The sequence below is a fragment of the Notothenia rossii genome (genome assembly GCF_949606895.1).
Source record: "Notothenia rossii genome assembly, contig: scaffold_380, whole genome shotgun sequence".
In the NCBI taxonomy this organism is placed as follows: domain Eukaryota; kingdom Metazoa; phylum Chordata; class Actinopteri; order Perciformes; family Nototheniidae; genus Notothenia; species Notothenia rossii.
The window spans coordinates 10,990-34,543 of record NW_027639910.1 but is presented as its reverse complement, the minus strand read 5'-3'; the positions used below and the strand labels follow the sequence as shown (position 1 = coordinate 34,543).

The window sequence follows — 23,554 nt, the reverse complement described above, 5'->3', positions numbered from 1 at the left end:
TTATTATTATTATTATTATTATTATTATTATTATTATTATTATTATTATTATTATTGTTGTTGTTGCTATAATGCAGGGGTATTCAATTGCATTTCAAAGAGGTCCAGTAAGAGAAAATGTAATTAAATGCTCTGTTTTCGCTGTCTACCTTCCGCCATTTGAAATTACTCCGACTGTTTCTCTCCTCTTTTCTCGCCTCTGTGTGTGTGTGTTTCAATCTATCGTGCTGACTGCACCGATTTGATTAGCTGAGTAGCGTCACCTCCTTAAAACATTAAACAATAACTTTTTAAACCTTTTTATTTTTATGTTTTAAACATATTGTATAAAACTCGCCCACTACTTGGACTATTCCTTGCACCCCTCTAGAATAAGCCCGAATGGTCTCAACCATATTGCATCAGTAACGTGCACTTGTTATTATAACAAGATCGCAAGGACACTGGTGGCGATCGGAAAATTGAGTGTTGTTCAGTTTGTGTGTTGTGGAACATGCGTGTCCGTGCATGAAAATATACCACACACCAAATTACAATTGCATGTTCAATTCACTACCCTGGAAGTTAATACAGTTGTTAAAGTTGGAACAGCCTGTGGACAGCCGTTCTTCCTTGCATGTCAGTCGCCGACACCTTCTTACAGAGGACAGGCACATCTAGCTGCAGCACGACCCGTATATTTCCGCACGCCGTGTTCTCAAGACATATTTTTTTTTAACATTTTCAACATGGTGGATAAATCCTTATATGCTCCCGGTAACACACTGAACGTCAACTTTGCCTCCTTATTACACTCACCCCTACTTTAGTGGGAACAATGAGTCTGCGTCTTTGATGCACACAGGAATAAACGCAGATCATACTCTGGCTGAAGCCTTTACCGGTACTTGCTTTTGATCAAAGTCAATGCGGAAAACCTGCACTCACACAGGTAGGTGGAGGTGAAGGGAATTAGCACTTTTACAGCCTTTTTGGCGAGGTGGGGGAACTCGGTCTCCACAGACAGCCACAAGTGGGCAAGTGTCACTTTACTCGTCTTTTTCTCGTTCTTTTGTGTCTCACGCTGCGCCTCCCCTGAAGCTCTCTGGCGCCCCCCAGGGGAGGCGCGCCTCACACTTTGAAAACCGCTGCCATAGATGATATATACATATATTCCATAGATAATTCCCATCACCCAAATCCCTTGACTATTCTCTCAACTCAGTATTTATATTCTTATATTCAAAGAAAATCAGTGATATCTTTAAAAACTACAAGTCCCTGTCTATCAGCTGTGCACCGTTATGGTGTAAATATTGCCTATCTACCAATTGGATCAAATATAAAAGTCAGCCGCATTTGTATTGATACTGCAAGGAGACGTATTGTGTGAAGAGAAATTGAAGATGTTATTTAATTGCTGATATATTTATGAATCACGTCACGTATTCAGTTTTGGTGGCAGTTCTTCCAGTTTGTCCAAAGGTCTTCTCATCAGGGCTTTATAAATAGAGAACTACGGCAGATGTGTAATATTTAATGCAGCCGAACCGTGTATTACAATGCCGTTATGTGATGACTATCAAAGAGAAAAGCAAGCACACTTGGAATAAAGTATTATTTTTATTTTATTTTTTAAATGTTTTTCTCATTTCATATCGCATTAACACCATATACCAACGTGCATTGCGGCTAAAACATCCAAATCACCGAGCTTCAACCATAGCTGAGGATCTTGGGTAATCAGTTCAGTGGGTGTGTATCGCAATGACGCTAGAAATGTCCCATATATAGACCTACGTCTGGTTCCGGTGACTTTATTTTGAAATTCAGTTCCTGACGGACGGCAAAAAAGCCAGAGATTATAGAATTAAACACATAAATAAAATCAAGGATAATTGTGTGTTGTTGTTGAGTAAATAACAGTGTGTTATTAAGAAAAGAATAACAAATTAGAAGGAATTTCTTTTTTTTTAAATACAGATTTCAGTATTCTGAGCCTCTAAGCCCCATTTATTTTCCTCACGGATGGCAAAAAAAAGTCAGACGTTAGAGAATTAAAAATAAAAACAATAATCGTGGCTTGATATTGAGTAAGAACATGTTTTTATGAACCACACAGCTTCGGGTCTTCCAAGGTCCGACCGGACAAAAAGACGTGGTGCAGGCACGAAGCATACTACCAATAGAAATACATTAATTCGTAGAAACACGAATCAATAGATTACATTGTGACTATAACACGAAATGCCATGAGACTGGGTTTTTTGGTCAGGCTTTTAATCATATGCTGTGTCTCTTTGCATTCTCCTTCACTTACATGTGCCATTTTGTGTGCATAAGTGCATCCAAATGTGAAGTATGGCAAAAAGTACCATAACTTATAATGTTCAAAAGATTGAGTGTTGAACGTTCAAGATCTATGAAAGCCATCTTGAATACGTAACTGAAGAGATGGGACCAGCACACCTGCAGTTGAACTGTTCAACACAGCACTATAACATAGTGCTCTACGTGTTTTTCTTTTACTATATTTAATAAACATACCACTGTCGAAAAAGAAGCCACTTTTAGCCCTTATATTGGGTTCATTGCGATGGAAACATTTCTTGCTAGATAGCTAGCTAACAGCAGTTGTGCCTTCGCAAACTCTGTGGAAGAGCCGGGACGCCAATACGGAAGTGGCACACACTGCAGTTCATATATTGGCCGATAGGGACTGACTGCAGAAAGGAGCAATTTCCATAGACCCCCATGTTAAAATGCCCAACTTTACAGCAGAAAAAAACATGTTTCTACCCATGGATGCAATAAATATTATTATGAATATAGTTAGATTCCACCTTCATGATTATGGATCTGTGAGTGAATTGTTTTCTAACACGACCCTTTTATTTATATTAGGTCTTAAAGTTTTTGCATAAATTAGGGCGTGGTCACATTGAGTGACGGCTCTGTGAAGTGACTGCTGCTGCTAGCTTCTTGTCTCTCTGCTAGCTGCTCCGTGAAGCTACAGGCAGGCACTCTGCCTGTTCAGCTCGTCCAGGGAACCGGCTTGCCCCCGGCCGTGTTTGTGTATCATGCTTATATATCGGACTATTGTGACCAGCTCTGCGGTTGAAACAGACGGTGCATGAATGCAGTTTTGCGGTAAGTGAAATTCGAGTACTTATTTATGTGTTAATGATTTTAATCAGCTACGTAATTAATGTTACGGCTTGGGTTAGCGTGTAAGCTAGTGGTAGCTACATCGGTGCTAACGATGCTAATAGTAGCCTCCAAGTTAAAATCATAGACTATATATAAACGTTAAAACGAAATAGACAAGTGTTAAGTGGGCTAATACTGTACAACAAACGGCTTCTGTTTGAGGTTGATAAAATAAAGTCATCCTTGTAACTTAGAGAGATGATTATTATTTAGGTAGGAACTGTATGCATCACTAAGGTTAATTTAAATTGGCTATGCTCAAGTATGTAGACAACTAATGTCGAAGTAGTGTATGTGAAATCAACCTCACAATAAGATGTGTGTATATTACAATTATTAATGTCATATTTCAAGATGATTACTTAGATATTACAATATGGTTGGTTGAGCTGGAGTTCATTATTGAGCTTACATATTAACATCACAGTCATCTGAAGAACGAACCCAAACCTTGTTGTTTTTATTAATTGCATTACCGAATGGGTATCAAATAAACAGCAAGCATTGGTAACACAACTTCCAAAGTTATAGTAAAATAAAAAGGACCCTGACTCGGACAATACACAATCCAACATGTTCAACAGAAGATAATCAGTTATATTGTTTGTACACATGGTACTTTACATATATATCTGTTTGTTTAAGGTGTCCAGGTGATGCAGACAGGCTGGACCAGAGAGTGAAAGACAGAACTGGACTCCTCACAGCAGTGAACTTCAGCACAGGTACAAATACTATTTTTTTCATACTGTACAAAGAATCAAGATAGATATTGGTTTAAATAAATGAAGTATTGACTTTAATACACTGATATATATATTTCATTAAACAATACTAGATCACCTACACACCAGTGAAGTTGAGGGTTTTTTCTGTGCAAAAAGTTACATTTAGATGTTAACAAGCAATATAATTTTGTCAGCTTTCTAATTTAATATATTGAAGGCTAAGATATTTAACACATAGTGAGAACTGCTACTATTTATCTCTGAATATTGTCTGTAAAAAACGTGGTAAAAGTTATTCTTTCAGTGAGACAACAGAGCAAGCTTCTAGTTGCACTACGTTTTGATAACAGTTAAATATTATTTTGATAATAACATATATTTCAATGTTGATTAACTTCATACTTTTCATTCATAATCTGATTGTCTTTGTAGCTCACTGTTGAAATAAAAAAAAAACATTACAATTACAAAATAATTATATCTACAGCCCCTAAACACACAAACACACCGCTTTCATAAACAACACACTTGTTCTGCAATAATATGTTTTATGTTTCCTGTAATTTTTGTTAGGAAAGGACATGCCTGAAAGACACAACATTTTCTCCTTCTCTGAGGGTCAAGAAGAACATCCAAGAGGAACATTAAAAGCTGATGTTATGAGATTTTAAGACCAGTACACTAAGAAACTACTTTTATTGTAAAAACAGTCAGCTGATCGAATGCACCTATTTCCACATCTACATTCCATCAGCTAATTATTTCAATTTGCCTCGCTTTATGAGCTTCACATCACTTGCGCCTTGTACCGCAGAGTTTGCAAAGTCACAAATAAAAGGGGCCAATCTTCAGTCAGATGTGAATGTGTAATCTAACATTTTCAGTAAGAATAATGGACGAAAGGAGTGCAAATACAAATACAATTTATTGAAATGTGAACCAAAACTTAATCAAACATGTTTTAAATAAAAAGCACATATGGACAGAAGGTGTAAAACTATTAAAGTAAACACATTTAGTCAAATAAAGTGACAGACTAGGCCTGTGCAGTTGGTATCAGCTTTGCCCAGCATGGGCTCCTCCATCAGACCAGGTCCTCCTTGCAGAGGAAAGACCCTCAGTCCTCTCCGGGCCAAACAAACAGACAGGACGTCCATCACACGGAGGTTTCTCCCTGAAGTCTCTGCAGCTTTCTGGACACCACGCTGTCTCAATCCGTCCACACTGAATATGAGAGGGGGAAAATGAAAATAACAAAATGCTTTAGACCAGGGGTGCCCACACTTTTTTGGCTGGTGAGCTACTTTTGAAATGACCAGCTAACCGAGGTCTACCAACCAAAAATAAAATCCCAAATTGCAAGGGTTGCTGAATAACATGTTTTATTTTTACATGGGATAACTACAATAGGGCTGCAACAAACGACTAATTTGATTATCGATTAATCTATAGATTAATGAAACGATTAATCGACTATTCGGACTACTACTGTGTGTGCCTTGCGCAATTTCTCAAACGCTCTTATTTAGCCATCAACTTTTAGATTTAGTTTGAGGTTGTTTTAGGCATGTGGAAACTAACAATGAAGACAATAAAGATGAATACTTGATTCAAAAATACATATATTATTAAATTAACTTAACAAATTGTGAACAAAATTAACATTGCTTTTTATTTGAATTAAATAAATAATATTTCACATCAAAAGAAACAACAATGTTTTAACAAATCTTATTAAATAATCTGATGACAGAACTGGAAACAGAATAGCTGAAACTTTAACAAAATAAATAACTCAGTTACCTCTAATCATTAACCCATGTTTGTATAATTGAGTTAACTCTGTGTGTTGCTGCTAGCATACATAACACCTGACGTGGAAACGTTACTCGTGGATGGGGATACAGAGCTACTAGAAAGACAGTCGAACCCGGTGCATTCCTCCGTCTGAATGTGGTGCACTTTTGCTAAATGTTTAGACAAATTGCTCGTGTTACCGCCCTTACATGCTAAACACTTTTGGTGACGAGCATTGTCCACCTCAAGACGGGTAACATGTAACCACACCTTGGAGCGCTTCTCTCCACCATCTCCTCCGTGTGTTGCTGCATGTAGCAGATGCGTGTGTGTAAACTGCCCCGCCCCCTTGCAAACAGACGGGGGAGAGAGAGATCTCTTCTGGATTGGAAAGATAGAAAATACACCGACCATAGACGCATTTGTTTGTCTTTTTGCATGTTAGAAACGAGTTGGCGACACTAAGACTAAGAGATAATGTTTGTGTAGCAATAATACATGACCTTTCTCTTTCTCAACTCGCTACTCGGAGGGAAGTCGCTGTCATATGCCTTGTGAACACTCCGATAATGCCTCTCCACGTTACCTTTCTTTGGCAGAGCGACGCTTGCTTTAAAAATAAGGCAAATAACCTTTGAATGTGACATCACAAAAAAAGATTCTCCCTCCCATTCTGTGTGGAAGTGGTATGTCTTTAGCTTTTTGCTCGTTCCCGCACTCATTTTGTTGTTTGTCTCTCCCGGCACTTGACTGATTTTGTATCACTTTGCATTCTGGGTTAACAGACTGGAAAGCAATAGGTCGCTTTTTCTGTCAATCAAGTCAACTCCTGAATTAAGTGGCAGGGAGGCCAAGGGAGGAGGGATCAAAACCTGTTTTGTCTATTTTAACGGAGCTGGATTTTTTTAAATTTATGAATGACTCGCGATCTACCAGCATTGCCGGGCACCTCTGCTTTAGACAATAAGAAACATAAAGTTGACTGTTGAGTTGCTCAGTTTTTTTAGATTGTCAATACTATTACTGTATAACTAATATCTCAGGTTAAGAGGCACATTCAAAAAAAGATTGGTCTTTAAATACATGCTTTCTTTTGAATTGTTTGTCTAAAGTCAAGGATCTAGAACTGGTACTTAGTTTTAATGATACAGTCTGGTTATTATGCTGTTTGGAGAAGGCCTCACAGGTAAGAGCACTAACTAGCTACCATCACATGTACCTTAGCTTGACTTAAATGTATTAAAAGTATAATTAAGTGATTTCAAAATATAAATAACTAATGTCATGTAAACATATTAATATTTGCTTGATTCCAGTGTTGAATTTAGCACAATTGCATACAAACGTTAAGGGATTTTAAGATTCTGAAGTATTATGCTAAAAACTCAATAACTTAGATTATTATTTATAGTTTTGCTGAATAGTTTCATGTCCGCTTACCTTAGAAACGTAAAATGCCACGGCAGTGTGCAGATGGGGAGCATGTTAGCTTAGCTTGGTAGCTTCAGCTAGCTCTGGAACTTTCAGCTCGGTGGCAGCAGGTCCCGCCTCGGCTTAGAAGGCGGGAGTTGAACTCTGACGTCACTGTCAAGCCGTTAGTGGCCGACTCCGCCTATAGAGCTCCTGCGGTCACGTGACTTTTGGTTATCAGCCACCATTTTGGCAGTAAACATGACGACCGGTGCCAGCGTTTTCCTACCGTGCGAGTATACATCTCATTTTAATTCAAGTGAAATTCGGCTTTATAGTACAAAATTAGAAAGATTAAATATAAGCGACCCATATAATGCACCCGGTGTGCTTTTCAAGAGCATAACCTCCTGCTCTGAAGACGATGTACCCGACTTGCGCTACGCGGACATCCACAGCTATCTTGTAAGCTTTCCATCAGTGTACTCAGGAGACTCCCTCAGAGCTTACAAAAGCTTGGAGGCTTACAAATGGTGTCAGTCCGGCTTCGTAAACAACATTCAACTGTGGAGTCTTACATCCCAAAACTTCGGCATCATCACTGCAAGGGTAAGTATTAAATTATTCCAGTTTTGATAGGCAGTGTCACGTTAGCATTGTTTGTTTATTAGCTTGTCTAGCTACGGCAGTGTCACGTTAGCATGTTTGTTTATTAGCTTGGATAGCTACTGCAGTGCGTCTGAAACTAGTTTGTATTTTTGAACGTACTCAACCAAAGTGGCTGGCGTTTTTAACCTTTATTTATCTATTTTTGAATTTCATATATAGGTTAATCACTCCCAAAGGCTTAATGAAAGTCAACTAAAGCCATGGGTGGTGGTCAGGAACGACGGTGTTGTGCTGGGAGCCCACTGCAACTGCACAGCGGGACTCGGGGAGAGCTGCTCTCATGTGTCAGCTGTTCTCTTCAGTCTGTGGGGAAAAAACAACGAAAGGCACGAGGAGATCAGCTGCACATCCAAGAAATGCAAGTGGGCCTCTCCCAGTGAGGATGCTGCGAAGAATGTGGAGTACCTGCAGGGCAAGGACATCATATTCAACCATACTCAACAAAATAAAAAGGGGAATTCCACCAAGGGTACCTCTGCGCCGGCATCTTTCCCACCCCTGACTGCTGCTGAGCAAACACAGCTCTACAAAAATCTCTCACAGTGCCGGACTCAAGATGGGAAGTCCTGCAGACCTGCAGTCCTGTCAGTTGTTCGCGGGTACGCCACATCCTATGTACCCAAGACTGTCAAGCTAGATTTACCTGAACCCCTTACCAGTCTGTACGACAAGAAGGCAAGAGACCTGAACCTGGCTGAATTACAAGAGCGTGCAGAAGGAATATTTGAGGACTTGACTGTCACTGAAGAACAGGTACAGAACATATTCTGTTTACTAATGACTGAAATGTAAGATCTACCATGTTATGTGCACGTGTACTGTGTGTGCTAACTTGCAATGTAAATGAGAAACTGTTTGGATTGCCATGCTTTCAGAGTGATATTGTAGAGGAGGAGACCCAAGCCCAGTCCAAGTCCAGAATTTGGTTTGATCAAAGGAGTGGTAGGGTGACAGGATCTACCTTCAGAGCAGCAACAAGAACAGACCTCAGAAAACCAGCAGTGTCTCTCATAAGACAGATATGTGACCCAAAGTCCCATGTTTTCAGCAGTGAGGCTACCAGGTATTCATGAGCATAGAGAATTCCAGCCAATGTCAACATGCAGTTGAACATCCTAACATACTCCAAATAGCATCCCAAAAGTTTCTGCCTTGTTGTAAGGTGTCAGCTGATGTTCATCGTCCCAAAAGTAATGGGCATATGCATTTGATTACTTATTGTATGAAACATTGTGACATGTGCATCAGCAGACACCTTACAATACAGCTGTATCATGTGGGATGATATAAAATGCCACATCTTCACAACAAGTCAAGGGTAGTGTGTGTGAGCATTACAACTGCATGTTGAAATCAGCTGGAATTTCCCTGTAAACTAAAATAGGGTGTGCAGTGTGTAATCTCTTCTATGTATGTGTTAACTTGTCATTTCCATAGGGTGTACAAGGAAATTAGTGTGAGGTGAATGAAGGGTAAATGCAGTACTAGGCTATTCTTTAAAAAGAAGTGTAAAACCAAGTACAGCAGTAAACATTTGTAAAGGGCAGGGAGGTAGCAATGTGGGGTGGCATTACTATTGTCCAAAACTCATATTTACATTGTTTCTTCAGATGGGGATGCAAGAATGAAGAACTGGCCAGAAAATACTACGAAATGCAGCATCGCCTATCACACACAGACGTCCTGGTGCGACCAGCCGGATTTAGAATTTCACCTCTGCACCCATTTATCGGGGCCTCACCTGATGGGTATGTGTCCTGTAGCTGCTGTGGTACAGGGGTCTTAGAAATTAAGTGCCCATTTTCTGCAAAGGAGCTTTCTGTCAATGAAGCTGTAAATTCTGTTGCACACTTTTGCCTTGAACAAGATTCCCAAGGAAAAATTAAACTTAAGCGAGACCATGCATACTTCTACCAAGTGCAGATGCAGCTATTTGTTACCAAATTGGCATACTGTGATTTCATTCTGTGGACTGAAAAGGAAGGTGATTCACCCTTTGTGGAACGCATTACATTTGACCCAGAATTCTTTCACAAAGAACTTGAACTTGCTCGTGACTTCTTCCTAAAATGCATCATCCCAGAGCTGTTAGGCAAATGGTTTTCTGCACCAAAACAAGCAACTGCAAGCATCGATCCCCAGCAACAGTGGTGCTACTGCCGTGCACCTGCGGCAGGGAACATGCTTGTTTGTGCCTCAGGGTTCTGTGCCGTGAAGAGGTTCCACCAAACCTGCCTTCGGATGAAAAGGGTACCGAAACAGTGGGTGTGTCCTAGTTGTAGGAAACTAATCAATGCCCAAAAAAAAAAAACATAATTACTTAGTCTTACTTACTTACGAAAAGTGTGAATATGAATGAGCTGATGCAATGTCAATATTTTATTAATTAATAAACAACTGTTAAACCAATGTCTTCTGTGTCTGTAGCAGTATCTGTAGCGCTCTTAAAACATGGATAGGTCACTCAAATCTAGTGAGTGAGAAAAGTAGTCACAACAAACAAGTGAGAAGCGAATCAAAAAGGTTTACTTTCTGTTGACGCACACATTCATCACTCAAAGGGCACCACAGAATCAGGTACATTTGTTAGTCCACAACATACACTCACAATTTTATCAAGATAAGTAACATCATTTTCTTTCTCTATGTCTGTGAAAGTTATTGGCACAGTGCTTTGTAAGATAGTATATTTCTGACGAAGTACTCCTATGACTCTTTCGATGTGAATCCTTAAAGAGGCTAGAGATCTTGTATTCTCTATGTCAGCAGGATCTAACTGTTTTTCCACGAGTAAATGCTGGAATTTTTAATTCAGCCTGACACCTTTCAACAGACTCCTTCACCAGAAACCCTCTGTCTGCCAAAACAACATCCCCTGGGAGAATATTAGGTAAAAAATCACTGTGTTCTGTAATGAACTTATCACTGGTGCGACCTCCCCATCCAGTAGAAATGAAACAAATTGAACCTTGAGGGCAAATGGCAATTAAATATTTCATGGTGTGATGTGATTTGTATCTTGAGTAACACTGCGCACTGGGTCGCAATCTACTTGGTTTCTCTAGAAATATTTCAAAGCAATCAATGATACAAACAGTCTTCTCATAGTCACCATTTCTAAATACATATGGAAGAGATGTTCTTAAAGATTCTCTTTCAGGCCACACCACTAAACTTGGCACCAGTCTACAATAAATCAAATTAACACAGTGTTTGAAGTGCCTGGAGACAGTCGTTGGATCGATGCCAAAATAAAAACCCAAAAAGTCAAATGTGAAGTTCATTCGAAGCTTCATCAAAGTCAACATGTATTGTTGAAAACATGTTATTGATGATTTAAGTTTGAGAAATGGAGCCAAATATTGAAAAATGGTCATAAGACATGTATAGGTTGCTAACCCAGTGAGGACATTCACCTTTTTATCATCATTATGCAAACTAATCTCTGTCAGGGTCTTCCTATTTATCTTGTCCCTTAACAACATGTTTTCAGTCCTTAGAGCTTGGCATTCTAGCTCAAGACACTGGATGCGGTTAGAACAGGTTTCAGAGGTGCATGGTGGTGTTGCTGGATCAGGCTGGACAGGATCTTCATCGCCTGAGTCTACCAAAGGATCTGAGATGGGGGGCTCCTTCAAAGGCTCTGTGATTTGGTCTTCTTGGGCTGCCTTGTTCTGGGGACAATCAGTTGATGTCCTGATGAAAACACAGAAGCAGCAAAATAAGCTTTCATGCATACAATACTGATGGCAGTTTACATGTTTACAGTCTGACATGTTTAATGGAAATCATATGATATTAGCCTTCATTAAATGACTGGTGTGACGTTTTTGTTTAGAACCATATCACGGCAGTTAACTATTTGAAATAAAATAATCTGAATAACACACTGTTAGAAATTAAAATCAATGTTTTGATGGTATAATGTAGCTTAAACATACCGTCAGTTCAAACGCTCTTTTATACTGAAAAACCAGAAATTCTTGTGCACAAGCAGTTAAGCTTTTATTCTGAAAATCCTTCATCTACGGTTAGCATGTAGCATGTGGTTAATATACGATTTCCTAAAGAGGTGAATTGAGGAGCGAAATGACTTGGTGTGGTGAAAACCGAAACCTAGTGATTTAACACTACAACGATAGATGTCGAGATATTACCATGCTGAATATTAAATGAAGGTACAGTTTATTTGAATACATTATTGTTTACAGACGAGTAGCATGTGACAACATCCGGAATGACCGGCAACCAAACGAGCCGAGAAGTATTGTTTAGAGTATTGATTACAGCGTTTAGAATGTGTTAAATGAAAAGTGATGAAAGAGAATATGAGGAGAAACGGCGTGTTAAGCATATATTGAATGTGAAAAGAACCTATCCTCTGTTTAAATGCAATGGAGGAGTTTGATCTACCAACCTTTGACGGATGGCTTCTGCAGATAGCTTTGCCTGCTCTACTTTGTGCAATTTAGCCTTCTGCCTTCTGTTAAAAACCTCCAGTCTCGTTTTTCGTCTCCTCTTCTCTGGAGATGGAAGGTAATCAAAAATTGACGGAATAAAATCCGGACTCAACGGGTTATCACTCTTTCTCCCTAAAAAATAAGAAGGAATATTTTCAACACGGGTTTGTTTACCACTAGCTTGCTACAAGCTAACTGGCTAGGCTGCACCAGAGCCACACTTGTTGAGTTAAAAAGGGACATCACAGAGTCCGTTAGCTATAATAACTGGGTGCTAGATTCTACTTCGGTAAAAATTAAACTGACCAGAAACTTTTTGTAGCATTGTACTGTATTCCTTCACCCACCTGATATGAAGTGATCACTGCATAAGCGAAAGCAAACGGCCGGGGGGTCCCATCTTTCAGTCTTGTTCAGACGGCTCCTGGCTCTTTTAATCGCTGCGATCCACTTTTCCCTCCTCTCCGCGTCTTTTGGAATGCGATAATAAGATACACCTTTCTTCTTCCCACGCCTATTTGTGCAACCTGGTGCACAGCAGTTATCCACCATCCTCGACAGTCTGCCAGTGCCTGCCAATGAATTTACTGACGCGATTACTGCCAAAATGGCTGCCCCCTTCGTTTCTCGTCACGTGACCAGCATATGTGACATCATCCGCAGGAGCTCTATTAAGGGCTTCTCGGCAACTGCAGAATCCTATGGGTGACGTCACGGACCCTACGTCCATTTACAGTCTATGGGGAAAAGCTGCTCCTTGCATTTTGAGACAACACTACAAGTGGAAATTCTCACTGCACAAGTGGTAACAAAGGGCGACATGGCAGTGTTCTAAGTATGGTAACCAAATTGAAACGCTCTGTTACTGTGCTTAATTTAAGCAGTTACTATTTGTAGTTTCTGATTTAACTGACATTTGTGAAAGTTAAATTAACTGTCTTAACGTGTTTTTTTCCTTTAATGTGTCAAAGAACTTTATAGAAAACAGGAGTCAGTGATCGAAGAGCTTAAGAATTGGCTAGAAATGTCTTATTTTCTCACATTTACAAAAAAACAGAAACGGTTATGATATTATAATATGATAATCTCCTTTCTACAGCAACAAGTGCGCCGATCACCCCTGATCCCTCTTTCAACACAGTGGACTTTCTGGGTATGAAGCTCTCAACAAGTGATGCTGAGACTGGACTTGCCACCACGTTTGCTCTAATGATTGTTGCAGCGTTTGGAGCTATTTGTTTATCTGTTTGCCTCTTTAAGGCACAAAAAAGGTCCCACCAAAAGCAGAACATTTCAACTATAAAAATGAAACAGAAATTCTAAACGCAAATCTCTAGAACTGTGACCTTTCTGTGCAGCATTTTCATGTATAACTTCTTTGACATTTACAAAGTTGTTGATTAAATATGTGTATTCATTGCAGGCTGTCAAAAATGTAAATGTTTTTCCTGCAGCAGAATTCATTTATCTTCCACCATCTTCAATATGTTACTGCTACTCATAATTCCCTGTTCATACATTTTTGTTGTTTTGTCACATTATTGACTGCTTTACTGATCTAGGTGTACCATGCCATGTGAACCACACTTAATAAATGAATTGGGTGACAAATGTCATTACTTTCTTTCAAATGCATCAAGAAAAAAGTTAATAGACGTTCCATAAATTATTGAACAATAAAAAAGTGTAGTAAAAATAGAAAAATAGATATTGCACCATGTTGAAATACTGGAGTAACTTTGTACATTACTCAATAATTACATGTATTGCATTTATGTTATAAAAGTGAACTTATGGGGTTGCAGCTCTTTCATTAAAAGCTGAGGTTAAAATAAGCCTTTAGAGGTCGTCAGAGGTTCATCTGCACACTGGTTTTAGGAATCAGAACCTCTCAAATATTTGACGGTCCTTTAATGCTAACAATATTGTATTGTCCAAAAAAAACTAATCCAATTTTGCTCCCAAATTAAAAACATGCGCACTTTGATCCTAATTTATTGTATGACTTATTCCCACTGCTTATTTAACAGATTGTTTTAATAGCATTTCAAATGTTCTATCAGTAAATATTAATTGTTCATGCACAGTAAAGTCAATCATCTGAAAGCTTAGTTCCATTGTCCAAGATAAACACGTTAAACATACGTTTTGTTATATTAACTATCACTGCAAATATAATGTAACTACACATATGCTTTAAGTTTGAACATACATGCAGTTGATTTTAAACCTGATAAGTAACGGATAAGCTAAACCAGTTAAAGTTAAAGTTTTTCAGGCAACACAACTTCAGCCTTTCAAGTAAAGGGTTAGTAAAATAATACTACAATTTTAAACTATTCTGGTCTCAAACCTTTACTTTTGCTTAATACAAGCTGATTTTGTTTATTCAAACCCTTGTAAAAAATAAGGTGTGTGTCAGTATACTGGGATCTGTCAGTCATCCTTGTCCCGCCTGCAACTGGTCCAGAATGCCGCAGCCAGACTCCTCACAGGTAGCCGGAAGAGGGTCCATATTACCCCCATTCTGGCCTCTCTCCACTGGCTGCCAGTACGGCTCCGAATTTACTTTAAACTGATCTTATTTTTGTATAAAAGCCCCAAATGGGCAGGGCCCCTCCTATGTTGCAGACCTCCTTGTACCATATTCTAGCTCCAGGCCTCCTCAGGTCGGCTAACCTGGGGCTCCTGGTTGTCCCCACGCTCCAAGCGTAAACTCGGGGGCGACCAAACCTTTTCTATTGATAAGTATAAGTTAAATAAGATATTTAAAATGGCACTGTCATATACATTTAATTAATGCACTTGATAATATGTGATTAACTTAGGCACCCCTCCCATAAAAAAAACCCCAATTACAATACAAATATTCACAACTCATATTTGATTAATCATTCCCATCCCTAGTTGCTACCATCAGATCAAGTGATGTTACTTAAACATATAAACACAATAACAATCTTACAGGAATTGGACAGTTATGAAACCACTTGGCAAAACTTTTGTTGCAAAAATTTATTTAAAAAAAACTAACCAAAAAGTACTATCAATACAAAAAGTATAAAAAGTACAAAAAGCATTGTTCAAAAATAACTTGAGATGACAATGTTTGAGTTGGCACTGTGGGTATGATTCAGAATACAAAATGATGGCATCTTAGAGCATCAAGGCATTGAATTCACATTGAAATGGTTACATTGTTTTACAACCCTCATTCAGGCTCTGGAACAGTCTATCCACAAATCTGCACTTCAAGCGGAATACATGAAAATGTTCCGTATTACACCAGACATATGATTCAATCTACCTGGGTAAGGAATAAGGGAATGTTTGCAGGTCGGAGACGATGAGTAAATAATAAAATAAGCCGAAGGTTCCAAAAATTGTTTTTGCTTTTGAACTCAATCGTACTAAATCCTTTCAGAATGCACCTGTCCATGGTTCAGCTTCAAGGAACTAAGACAGCAATGAATGTCATTCCTATAAAATAATAATCTGCCACAGTGACAAAAGCCTCTTCTCAACATCACAATACAAAAATAAAGAACAGTATCAAATACACGCTTTAAACAATACAGGACAATATCAAGCGTTCATGTGTTTCAAGCATTACCCAGGTTTGTTCATTCCTTTGGACAGAGGCACCCAAAGTGTGTTCCAGTTGCCATCAAAGCAACCAAGCTTGGGAATGTTGACTGGTGCATTGTCAAAATAATAAAGAGAAATAAAGAAAAAGCGACACACTTGAGAGAAACCTTTGTATGAAAAATTACTCCTTAAAAAAAAAAGTCTTCATTAGCATGCCAATAGTTCCAGTACCTTGCTTTTATGAGTGGTGTCTTGTCCATTGACATTTCATTGCAGCTCAATCACTCGACGTACACAAATCTTACAGTTTAAACATGTTTTTTCCACAACAACTGGCTTGGCCATACCTACAAATAATGCCAGAAAACAGAGTTCCAGTTTAGGTCTAAGGCAAACTTGAGATGCATTCACTGTGAACTTCCAATGGGACAAACTCTTTAGAGTATGACAAATAGCTTTTAAGTCTTGTAATGAAAACATTAAAATATTCAAAATAGAATAGCTGCCCTGAGGGGGAAGTACATGGTAACCTTGACCATTCTTTCTGACGGAAGTTTGTAAGCACTTTGGATCTTCAGACAGGCGTCCCAATTATTGCTGGGGTGAGACGACCGCTCTCCTCCTTTGACTCGATGCTCGACCGTGGCTGGCCGTAACACTGGAAGGCTTGGGTTGACTTCATCCACCTCAAGCAAAAAGTCTCACTCTCACACACTTTGATTCCCTTATGTCCTCTCACTGATGGGAATTTCAGTCTAGAATGTCAGCTGGGCTGATGAAAACCTATGCACGGAGACCTGTGAACAGAGATACAGAGCCAGTGTTGGTAAAGCTTTTTGTTGTGATCAAAGCTACAGAAAAGATAGAAAAATACAAACGTATGGTTGTTTCTCTTTGGAGGAAAAGGGTTGGATGCCTTACCTTTCTCACATGTACTGCTCTGCTTCTCCTGGGCAAAGTTTAGCCTGTTCTGCTCCACTGCAGTGCCGTTGGACTCTGGGCTGCTGCTGCGTGAAGGACTGCTCTCCCCGTTCTGGTAAGCCAAGTCCAGGTGCTGCTGAGCCAGCTTCAGGTGTCTCCGCAGCCTCTCCAGCTCCCGCGATGACACCTCGTCCCCGAACGACTCACGGCCCGAGTCTCCCAGGTTGTCCCTGAAGCCCATTTTCCCCGACGGGTCCTTCTTCAGAGCCGTGTTGTAGCCGGGAGGTGCGGATGGCTGGCGGCAGATGGAGGACCTTTGGCTGGACAGAGCTGGGAGACGGGGGGTGGCGGGCCTAGGCGTGCAGAAGCAGTCTCGGACACCACTGATGCCGAGGTGGAGGATCTCCAGCAAGGTAAAGAGCAGACACAGAGCGCTGACGCCATACATGATGAGCAGGAAGATGGTTTTCTCTGTGGGGCGCGAGACGAAGCAATCCACGGTGTGCGGGCAAGGAGAGCGTGTGCATACGTAGGACGGGACCACCTCCACACCGTACAGTACGTACTGCCCGAACAGGAACGAGGCTTCAAAGATGGCACGGGACAGCAGCTGGAACACATAGACCTTCATCAGGCCGTCACGCTTGATGCGACGGCGCCCATCGTGCTTCTTGCTGGGCTTCACCGCCACTTCCTTCTCCTTATCCGGCTCAATCTCCTCCAGGATCATGGGGTCCTCCTCACCATTGTCCTCCGCTTCTTCATAGTCCCGGTTGGCACCGCGGCTTACTATTGGCATTCTCTTCCTGCTCCTCGGCAGGTAGTCGTCGTCCTCCATGCGAGCGATCTTATGCATGGCAAAGCCGAGGTACATGACAGTGGGCGTGGTGATCATAATCACCTGAAACACCCAGAAGCGAATGTGCGAGAGCGGCGCAAACGCATCGTAGCACACATTTTCGCAACCAGGTTGCTGTGTGTTACACACAAATTTACTCTGTTCATCGTAGTAGATCGACTCGCCCCCGACAGCGGTCAGCACGATGCGAAAGACGATGAGTAGGGTGAGCCAGATTTTGCCTACAAAGGTGGAGTGGTTGGAAATCTCGTCCAACAGACGCGTAAGGAAGCTCCAACTCATTTTGGATCTGGAACAGGAAGGAACCTCTTAAACCTGTGCAGAAAAGGAGAAAATTGTGGTTAGGGCTCATTTTTTTTACAAGTACAATCACAATTCTCTTTAATATTTATTCGTCATTAACGATAAATTACAGAAAAGTGTTCTTAAACTGGTAAGTATGTCCAAGCCACATGAACAGCGATTTACAAAATAAATGTGATTTAAACTAAACAGACATTAACACGAGAATCATTTTTGTATTTATTGAGATTACAGTTTTGCTTCGAATAAAAAAGTTGACCAGTATTCTAGAGACAAAATTAAGATCAGATATTTTTAGCCACTTAAACTGTAATTATTTTTACACTCATCACCTGCAATATTAAGCATTTTATAATTATTTGAATTAGTTCCCCCTCCCACCCCCCGTTGCAGATAAAATAAGTTCTGATGCCACCTATTTTCATCTGTAGTTCTCTTGGTATAGTTTTATGTATTTCATTGGTGTATGTTTCTATACACAAGATTTGGGTATCATGTGCTAGACAAAACATTTTAAGCTTGATTGAACCCAAGTTTTGACTATGTTTTTTGCTCCATTTAGCCACGAGGTGGAGCTATTGTGTCACTGTTCAAAAATGTGAGACTCAAAACATCACTGCTATGCTTTGACATAAGGCATGCTGAGACAAACAGCTCTGAGCTGCTCTCAGACGCCGTCACAGAATTGTGCAACCACACTGCCATTAAAAGACTGAAGTAAAATCATGTCAGCAGAGGGACTGAGGCATATCAAGAAAGAAATACGTTATGAGCTTGAGGCAAACACGTTGGAACCAGAAGGTGTGAAATGTCTAGTCATGGTTGATTATTCCCATCTAAGATTGCCAAAACTGAGTAATGAGCTGATGGTAAAATACGAAAGGGCGAGGAGCTCCTGTGGTTTCACACCATCTGTGACCAACCTCATAACTTCTGCAAAGTAATTAACCACGACTATAAACCATCAGGCATGCACCAAGTAAGTAACAGCAGTTTGTTTTTGACTTTGAAGATTTTACCATTCTCTCAACCTAACATTCAACACCCATTTCTCTACTTTAGTTGTCTTTGACATCAACAAATGTTTGGTAGTTTCTTAGGGCAGTATACAGATCTTAAACCTTATATAACAAAACATTGCCACACAATGTTCAGGGCTATGGAAAAACTAGGAACACAACTAACCGAATAAGAGATGCAATTGTGACAACCAAAATATCAAAGAGATTATCTTTTTAAGAAAAGCACATCTTAAACTGCATCCATAACACAATGTAAAACCAAGAAACTGTAAGGTTTAAATGGCTCTGACAAGCATCACATTGAAGGTTTTCTTGCCTTTCCGTGGCTTCAAAAGCAGTTACATTCAATGTTTTACCAACTGCAACACAAAATGCATCTTGAAGAAATATACAGTCCAACAAGTATAGCCTGGGTTAATATGTCACATTTAAAATCAAGCTAGTAACAAAACAAAGCCCATCCGTAGCTCTGCAATTCACAAAGACCAGTGACTATTCTGTATGTACAACAAGAAAGTGGAACAACATCAAAGTACATTGACAGTTTTGGGGGGGGATGCATTATGAAGTGTATAGCAATCTTAACAAAGTACCATTTAAGAGCCATGTGCAATGGGGTTTAGTTATACTTTTTTATTTTGTTACTTAACAAAATAAAAAAGCTTATGGACCCATATGGAAGTCTGGCTACACGTTTCCTTGTCTGCCAATGAAGCCAAATCTTGGGTAACCACCACGATAAGAAAAATACTTCTCCTTATACTTTTATCTTGCTCCTTACTCAGGCACTAAACATCAGTGTTGCCTTAAATAACACTGCAACCTATAGAAAAACATATCAAAACTATCGGTTAAATACAAGTTGTCTAAATGTTAGTGGCTTTCTCTCGTCTTGATTTGCTTATTTTGTATTGTACCCAAAAGCTACGGTAATCTGTTCTCGAGTTTGACTTTAGTAATGATATACATGGATTAGTTTACCCACTAATAAGTAATGGTATCTGAATACATTTTAAGTGTGTAACCCTCCAAACCATGTAGATAACACAAATGAAAAGTAGTTGTTTTTAGAGATAGTAATGAATGTGAATGAGGGACTGAGAAGTAAACAGCAGCAGTGAACTTGAAATCTGTCAATATGCATTTAAGGAATGCAGAGGGGGGGAAATAAATCAATAACTCAAGTCAAGTAAGGCAAAGAGAGCATGTACTGTCTGACAATCCCATAAACTAGCACTGACAAGCCCCTGCAGATGATACATCACCTCCTAGTGCTTCATGAGAGATCTGTAATAAGAATTGTAAGTATGCAGGACTCAGGGTGCGAATGAGAGTACTGTATGGACATAACATAAAAAAATAAAGAACAACATGTTTCCTTTGGGTGGCAGCCGCACGCAGGCACTAAGAAGAATTGATGAATGGCCAGCTGTAAGAGACTCACTTTCATGATTGACTCATTGGCTTTAAATCTATGCGTTAAAGACAGTATGAGAAAGTCTACTATTGTATGGATTGCATATGTGGTCCTGTTTTCACCAATAAAGTCAGCTTGCAGGGAAACTAACTCCTGCATGTTTCTCCACAAAATGTCCCAGCAAAGTTGTTTACCTGCTGCTTTTATGATGTTTGCCTGTTTACAGATCAAAAAGACTTCCCTTATCATCTTACATCTGTGGCTTTCATGCACTGCTGCCTGCATGCTACTGCATCCCAGGTACACTCAAACCCACTTTCCTACATCAAGTTATCTGAAACCAGAGGCCAACACAAATTAAGCTTATGTCAAACAAAAAAAATGTGGGTACATTTTAGACCAACTTCAAATGTTAAACATGGGAAATCTAAGTATGCAAGTAGTTTAAGCTATATTCTAGCATCACATGGTCATTAAATCATGTAAAATGTTAACTACGTTGCTCCTCTGTCAGGCTACAATGGACATGTCATGTATATGATTCAGCAGCACAGTTGGGTCGAAATCTGGGTTAACGGTTACGAAATGCCTCCGGCTACTGTCAAGCTGACATCCATGCCTAAGGAAAACCACAGGCTCACATGCAGCGTCTGTCAGAGAATGTGTGTCAAATCTGCATTGAAAACAATAGTATTATACTGCTAAGCTAAAGGCTGTAATGTTATATTTGCAATTTTCACAGACACCTGTTCAATTTTAGGTTGTTGCTTGCTATTCTGCCTTAATGCCCCTGGTATCACTGTGCTACCATTTTTGCCTACAGTGCAAACAATGTCTGTTCCAACTTGTGCCGTCAGTAAAGGAACTGAAAAAAACACAACAGCACTGGGGGCAAATACATTAAGCCAGAGTCATATTTCATTCATGGCTGACTCAAATCAAAGTGGCTACGCATGCATCTCATCCAGGCAATTTCAGAGAATTGTGGCTACTATAGCATCAGATACTTGATGCGTTTAGGCTAATGCAAATTCTGACACTCGTTAGCTAATAATGAGCAAAAATGATTTCCCCCCCACAAACTAGCCTTGTTGATATACTTTGATGATAATTGATACATGCATTAGGCTACCCCAGACCTTTTGATTTCTAAATTAAACTGTCTTGTCACTTATTCGCCAAGCTGAAATGACTTATTAAGTAGACATTGGCATTTTTTCAATTTGACTGGACATTACCATATTCAACAAATGTTAAATCCAGTGTTGAACTAAGTGCTCCTTTAATGGTAACATGATAAAGTGTTTGTATTCCAAATCAGATTTGCATGTGTCTATTATATCAATTCCATGGCCATCTACTGGAGCAGCCCTAGCTTAATTTGGCACTCCAAAGAAAACAGCCTGTTTCTAAGTATGGACTAAAGTAATGCAGCAGCTTCTCCACACTGACCGAGTCCTACAGAACAGAGAGGCTTTTGTGGCTCTCACATCTGGGAGGCTAGTTATGGTTATCCCTTCCTTATCCCAAAGCTAAAGAGGCCCTGGGCTTAGGGAGGAAAATGAGTCAAACTGGGAAATTACTTTTACTGGACTGTCGTGGCAACACTAGGAACAAATCAACTAATCCGCCCTTTGTATCTTTGTTAGTCATAATTGTGTAATGTCTGGAATAAATAAAAAAAGAGACAGAAAAAAGGGTAGTCATGTAACAAATACAAAATATATATTAAAAACCACAAGACTACAATGTAAAATATGGAACTAAATAAAACCAAATGTGCACGAAGTTTAAGACAGAAATCCTCCGCGTGGCTAACGGGACAGCGTCACCGCGCGACTCCACATGCTGCTCACAAACATTTCCATGGATAATTGAGCTAACTGTTAACAGCTGCGACACATCGTTTGAAAAACTCACCATTTAGGAGTTAGAGTAGTGTTTAAGCTTAAAATGCGGCTATTTTGCCAGAATATGAGTTTGCCGGTATATTAGGCATTTCAGAAGGGGGGAAACAACAAGACACGACCCATGCGCGCTATTCCATCCCCAAATCCAGGCTGCATAGTCAAGAAATAAAAAAATACCCAAATGTTCAGCATACCAGCAGAATTACACTGCACGTGCCGGTAATGACCATCAATACTGAGCCAAAAACGCTTCCAAATTCAAATTATTCCACATAATGTGACTCGTTTTCGTGTTTTAATTAACGATATATCTGCCAGCCTGTGCGAGTGAACTTAAGTTATTGTTTAACGATACATTTGCCAACCCTGTTTGTGGTATTCCTGTTGTACACATTGGTTGTTAAAATGAATAAATAACCACAGGATCTTAATAAGAACACGTATTTGCTCGGCTCAAAAGTTAAAGATATAGCAACTTGAGCTATGGTATAATTGTTAGCTAAAACGCTACGTAATGATGTTGCCGCGTTTGCGCATTTGTTTGTGGTCTTACCTTCAGTTGTGATTTCGGGTCCTGTATTTTTCCCACCGGCTCTTTGGGGTTGCTGCTTGTCTCGAGAGCTTTTCCTTCGTTTTCTCTTTCTTGAAATAAAGCCCTCGCTCTAATATCAACCCATCCAGTTTTTATTTTCTGCGAGGAGCCCGCTTGCTTCTCCAGTTGTGTGTTGTACTGCGGGGTGAGGACAAAGACTATTCCGAAATCCCCCCCCTTTTCTCCTCCCAGTTTCAGCCGAGCACCCCACCCCCTGTCTGCGCAGAGTGGAGGAAAACGATCCACTGCCAGCATTCTTGATGCAATCCAAAGAACTTTTCCCTGGATTCAGATACTGACAAAAACTCTGAGTCACTGCCATTTGAACCAAGAAGGGTTCGATGAACAAAGATTAAAGACAAATAATTACTGAAAAATATATTAAAATGTTAGGTATTCAAAGACAATATGTTTTGTTATACTTGATGTAATAATACTACTACTACTAATAATAATAATAATAATAATACATGGGACTTATATAGCGCTTTTCTAAAAACTCAAAGAAGCTTTGACAGAGAATAAAAACAACAAAAAAAACAAGAAAAATACAAAAACAGATTAACAAAAACAGAAAAGAGGGGGTGGGTGGTCAGTGATTGAATGCAGTGTTGAACAGGTGGGTTTTGAGAGATGAGTGTGACTCTCAAAGAAAGCAAACAATTTAATCTTTCACTCCATCAGAAAAA

General features: G+C 39.7%; 2 protein-coding genes and 2 long non-coding RNA genes across 6 annotated transcripts; 2 read left to right on the top strand and 2 right to left on the bottom strand.

The window, feature by feature from the left end:
* Positions 1 to 2,433: 2,433 nt before the first annotated feature.
* Positions 2,434 to 7,324, top strand: LOC307027252. The gene is made up of 3 exons (XR_013804578.1): positions 2,434 to 3,129; positions 3,835 to 3,914; positions 4,491 to 7,324. It is a non-coding gene; the product is annotated as an uncharacterized lncRNA (long non-coding RNA).
* Positions 7,325 to 7,332: 8 nt separating this feature from the next.
* On the top strand, positions 7,333 to 10,149 carry LOC307027250 (uncharacterized protein). Of its 3 annotated transcripts, XM_079695457.1 has the most exons (5): positions 7,333 to 7,733; positions 7,953 to 8,546; positions 8,669 to 8,856; positions 9,231 to 9,274; positions 9,404 to 9,481. In XM_079695457.1, the coding sequence occupies exons 1-4, from the start codon at positions 7,386 to 7,388 to the stop codon at positions 9,256 to 9,258; spliced, it is 1,158 nt and encodes a 385-aa protein (XP_079551583.1). In that variant the 5' UTR covers positions 7,333 to 7,385; the 3' UTR covers positions 9,259 to 9,274; positions 9,404 to 9,481. The 3 variants fall into 3 exon arrangements, with proteins under 3 accessions (XP_079551583.1, XP_079551582.1, XP_079551584.1); XM_079695456.1 differs by lacking the exon at positions 9,231 to 9,274 and having other exon boundaries at positions 9,404 to 10,149; XM_079695458.1 differs by lacking the exons at positions 8,669 to 8,856; positions 9,231 to 9,274 and having other exon boundaries at positions 9,404 to 9,531.
* Positions 10,150 to 10,297: 148 nt separating this feature from the next.
* Positions 10,298 to 12,920, bottom strand: LOC307027251. Its single transcript, XR_013804577.1, has 2 exons — positions 12,211 to 12,920; positions 10,298 to 11,489 (listed from the first exon to the last, which is right to left on the bottom strand). It is a non-coding gene; the product is annotated as an uncharacterized lncRNA (long non-coding RNA).
* A 2,333-nt stretch (positions 12,921 to 15,253) lies between these two features.
* Positions 15,254 to 23,070, bottom strand: LOC307027248 (gap junction gamma-1 protein-like). The gene is made up of 3 exons (XM_079695455.1): positions 22,827 to 23,070; positions 16,763 to 17,936; positions 15,254 to 16,638 (listed from the first exon to the last, which is right to left on the bottom strand). Exons 2-3 carry the CDS (start codon positions 17,901 to 17,903, stop codon positions 16,625 to 16,627), a joined length of 1,155 nt encoding a protein of 384 aa, XP_079551581.1. The 5' UTR covers positions 17,904 to 17,936; positions 22,827 to 23,070; the 3' UTR covers positions 15,254 to 16,624.
* Between the last annotated feature and the right edge of the window lie 484 nt (positions 23,071 to 23,554).

What these genes read in the sequence shown, in the direction of transcription:
- LOC307027250 (XM_079695456.1), top strand. Translation starts at nt 7,386, where the DNA reads ATGACGACCGGTGCCAGCGTTTTCCTACCGTGCGAGTATACATCTCAT. An exon ending in TCGGCATCATCACTGCAAGG is followed by an intron (nt 7,734 to 7,952) that starts GTAAGTATTAAA and finishes TTTCATATATAG; the next exon opens with GTTAATCACTCCCAAAGGCT. An exon ending in TTCAGCAGTGAGGCTACCAG is followed by an intron (nt 8,857 to 9,403) that starts GTATTCATGAGC and finishes TTGTTTCTTCAG; the next exon opens with ATGGGGATGCAAGAATGAAG.
- LOC307027248 (XM_079695455.1), bottom strand. Translation starts at nt 17,903, where the DNA reads ATGAGTTGGAGCTTCCTTACGCGTCTGTTGGACGAGATTTCCAACCAC.